At 59.0% G+C, this 3,919-nt stretch overlaps 1 protein-coding gene across 2 annotated transcripts in view; it reads right to left on the bottom strand.

Moving 5' to 3' along the window:
* LOC113212433 (organic cation transporter protein) overlaps positions 1-3,919 on the bottom strand; it is a 31,003-nt gene that overhangs the window by 12,073 nt on the left and 15,011 nt on the right. The window contains exon 1 of one of the 2 annotated variants that reach the window (XM_026431120.2): positions 105-352. The exons of the other annotated variant lie outside the window; for it this stretch is intronic. Coding sequence (XP_026286905.1) covers positions 105-140 — 36 coding nt within the window. The 5' untranslated portion in view covers positions 141-352. Of the gene's footprint in view, positions 1-104; positions 353-3,919 lie in introns of those variants that run through there. 2 annotated transcript variants of the gene reach the window in all.

The following is a 3,919-nucleotide window of genomic DNA, read 5'->3' as shown; positions in this document are numbered from 1 at the left end:
GGGGGCGAGGGGGCGAGGGGGCGGCCGGCTCGAGGGGTGGCGGTCTCGCCGCAGGGGTCACGCACCCGCAGTCAGCTGCTGTGGGGTGGGTTGGGTTCACCTACCTCGATGGCGATCGAGTGCACCGACAAGTACGACATGGTGGCGGCGTGTTATGGTCCACGGCAGCAGAGAATAACAAGCGGCGATGCCCGCGTCCCTCTTCTCTCTCTCTCTCCCTCCCTCTGCCGGCGCGGCGTCGCGGCGCAGCGCGTCGCGTAGCGTCGCGTGGCTTCGCCTCGTCAGTCCTCGTCGCTCGCGATCCGTTCCGTCCGGTCCAAAGGCCCGCGCCACACTGAAGAGCCCAGCCCAGCCCTGCCCCGCGCCAGCCCGCGCCCCGCGGTGTGCGCCGCCGCGGCGGAGGCCGGCCGGGCGGACGGCGGCGGGACGCACAGGGGGCGGGGCGAGGGCGTTGCGGGGGCGGCGCAGGGGCGGCGCGGGGGAGGTGGCGTACTGCACCACACGTGCCCCCTATCACGCGGGGTGGTGCGTTTGCGTCTGGGACAGACGACAACAGCCCATAAGGCGCTTCGACAGACGGCGCGGGTGCGGGGCGGGGCTCATGGGGCGGGGCACGGCGTGGCCTCATCTCTTCCGGGTGGGCTGTATGTAGCATAGCATGCTGCAGTTCGGCGGTCGGTGGTGCGGACAAGAGGCACCACTCTCTGCCTCCGCTGCTGGCCCAACCGGCCCCGGGCCCGGTTGAGCAAAGAGAGACATGAGAAAGACTCCCCTCACCACCCCGCCCTGCCCCGCCCCTGGCGCTGGTGACACATCAGTCAGCACACAAACATGGTGCCTGGCCCGCCACCCGGGCGTGCTCCTGGGCATGCCCCTGGGCTGTGGGTGGAGTACTGGTCCGGCCGGGCACAAAGGCCAAGACAGCCGGCGCACCGCACTGTATGTTGCTGCACTTAAGACGCTCACCACCCCCAGAGTCTAGACCAGACCGACGACCGCTCATTGGCGCGGCGGTCCTCCGCCAGAGTTGAGTTATTAAACGAAGTGAATGTGCGCAGGTGTGAGAACCTTGTCTTGTCACGAAGCGTATTGCGTTGGTGCAAATAAAAATTGCAATGTCCTGATACAAGTTTTCTTGGGTGAATCCATTGCATGTTGTTGACGGCACTTTGTATCTGGGGAAAGTACCTAGCGGCACCTCCTAAGTGAAACTTCAACCGTTCACGTTCACTGAGTCAACCCCAACAGTGACATGCCCGCAACCCTTCACTCCTCTGGCGCCACGTAGAAGCCTCCTCTCACTTCTCAGCATCCTTACCACGTCATTGCAGAGAGGCGCTCAATGACCCGTGAGTTTCGAGCTCCTAAGAGGCTCACAGTCGAGGCCTTGCCCATCCTTGGCAAATCGATTCGACGGCAGGGAGCTCCGCGTCACGACGTGCCGCGTTAGCAGCCCGCGGGCCGAGACAAGCTTGTTAACCCAGGTCGGGCTCTGTAGCGGGACGCCCCCAGCCCAGCATCCTTATGTTCTATTTGTTAAACCGCCATTCTCTCAAAACCTTCGTGCATGTGCGGCTTTGTGGCGCTGTTCTCGCTCAGGCTAGCTTTTCGAAGGCCTCCACTTTTCGAAAAGAAACAGTCGTTCCAGGCAAAAATTCCCACAGATCGGATATGTAAGTGAAGAAACTTAATCTTGAGTTCAATTATTACTTCAAGAACTAACTATGGAGTAAAGTAGGACATACTTCTTCATACCGAACGTCATCTAGCAGTGGTTTGTTGACTCACAGTTATCATTTTTCAATTGGCAAACATTTCCGTGCTGATACGAATACTTTGTTTTTGTATCTTTTGCATCGTTTTTCTAAATTGACGATCCAAACGATGGGAGGGACTCCAATAACTCTATCTAGGGAGAATTGAGTTAGTTGTGCCTCGACGAGCTCTAAGTGGCTGATGGTCACCGAAATGGTCACTGGCGGCGCCGGCGCCGGCGCCGCCGGCCACGTGGGGAGTCACGTGCCCCCCCACCCTGACAGTCAGACTAGCTCTGTTGCCAAGTGGAGAGTGGTGGATGCAAAACATTCGGCACCGAGCGAAATGGCGAGGCCGAGTGCAGGGGAAATAAACATTGGCAATCTATTCCGGCTGCCCATGGGATAAGGTACCCCTGGATGCGTGGTCGTGGATGGGTCGTGGAAGCAGAGAGCAAAGCTAGAGGAAGACCTGCGGTGGGAAACACTTCCGCAAACATCGTGGAGAAAAAGCGTACTTCAAAAGTGATAACCATCGAAAAACGGTTTAGGTGCCTGACGCGGGTCAAGCCGAACACGCCTACCAGACCAGCCTTGTTTCGTAGGTCGTAAATTGAATCGGTAAATTTTTCGCGTTTCGGCCAACATGATTTTGCGCCACAGTAGCGGCACTAATCCCAACGCCACACCAGCTGCTCTCCGTCATAATATGTCGAGGAAGGCCGCCCCCGTGGCCCTGATCGTGAATCACTGGACGACGACAAATACATTGTTTACGCGGGCCGCGTGCCCCGAGCCTCATGATAAGATGACGTCACGAGTAAACCAAAGCGACGACGCACTCGTCTGAGTTACTTCACTGCAGTTGTAGTACTGCGAGGACCCAAACGTGATTCACCAACGTTCGTGTAATTGCACGCTGAAGCGGACCCTTTTCTTTGTATTTTAGAAGACTGCTTAAAGAAGAAAATAACTGTTGTTCGAAGGGATTGTTTTCCCAGTTTATTGTGTTCTTCTTCCTATCTAGGTGAACTGCAGCAGTGGGTAACCCCAGGGGGTGCACGAGCAGGGAAGTACACAACCAGGGGAGTACGAGTACACCACCAGGGGAGTACACCACCAGGGGAGTACACCACCAGGGGAGTACATCCAAGGGAAAACAAGGGGTACTCGATATCTCATAGTCCCCCCCCCCTCCCCTTTTGGAAGCCCTCGCGGTGCTCGCGGTGTTCCCTCCACAACCTGAGCTGGAGGTGGCGGGCCAGCGCGCGAGCAGCGCCCTTCGTGTTAGTAATGCCCTTCTAGCTTTGTGCTGGGCACGCCACCACAAGGGGGTCGCCCCGGGGAGGGGGGCGATATGACCAAGCAGGGAAAGAGAAAGGTAAGCGCGACCGAAAAACACAACGTCAGTGAGGCTGCTGGAGACTCAACTCCAACGCGGCGGCGCATGGTGTGATCGATCAAGTTGGCCAAGATCCAGTTTCGAATCCACCCCGCCGCCTCCTGCCCGCGCTGCCGCCCCTGCCCCCCGCGGCGGCGGCGTGGCGGTGCACCTGAAGTGGCGCGCCGATTCGCGCTGATGTAACCCCGCAATACAACTTATGTGAACATGCAAATGAAAGTTTCGCCGTTTATCGGCCTAACCCCCCTCCTCCCCCTTTCCCCTACCGTCCGCCATTCCCTTGCGGACCATGCTCCAGACGGGAGACAGACGGGTCACCCAGCAGACCACGCCAGCACTGGTCTCTCAAGACCGTCGCCCTCTCATCCTAATAGTTTAGTAGCCTGCAGCCGATCGATACGTAAATTAGTCAGAAGACGCCTCGCGTCGCGTCGTTGGTAAAAGAAGGGTGTGGGCCTAAATCAAACCAACAGGGCAAGTTTTGGAGAGTTTTCGCGCGTTGCAGAAATGAGCATCTCTGCTCTGCAAATAAGGAGAACATGGTAAATAAAGCTTTCCCCTAAACAGGCGCGGCGCCCCGGCCGGGCCGCGGCATCGGTCCCGATAGCGCCAGCGCCCTCGAAGGTAAACAAACTTGGGGGAAGGGGGGGCTCCCCACGCCTCACGTGGCGCCACCTGGCGGCGGGGCGCCGCACCAGCGAGGGCCCCACCGCCCGTCGATACACCGCGCCAGCAGAGCCGCCTGGGCCGCGGCTGGCGCGCG

Source organism: Frankliniella occidentalis, unplaced genomic scaffold (genome assembly GCF_000697945.3).
Source record: "Frankliniella occidentalis isolate FOCC.00 unplaced genomic scaffold, Focc_3.1 Scaffold10, whole genome shotgun sequence".
In the NCBI taxonomy this organism is placed as follows: Eukaryota; Metazoa; Arthropoda; class Insecta; order Thysanoptera; family Thripidae; genus Frankliniella; species Frankliniella occidentalis.
The sequence above is the reverse complement of the archived record's forward strand: the minus strand, read 5'-3'. Positions and strand labels throughout refer to the sequence as shown.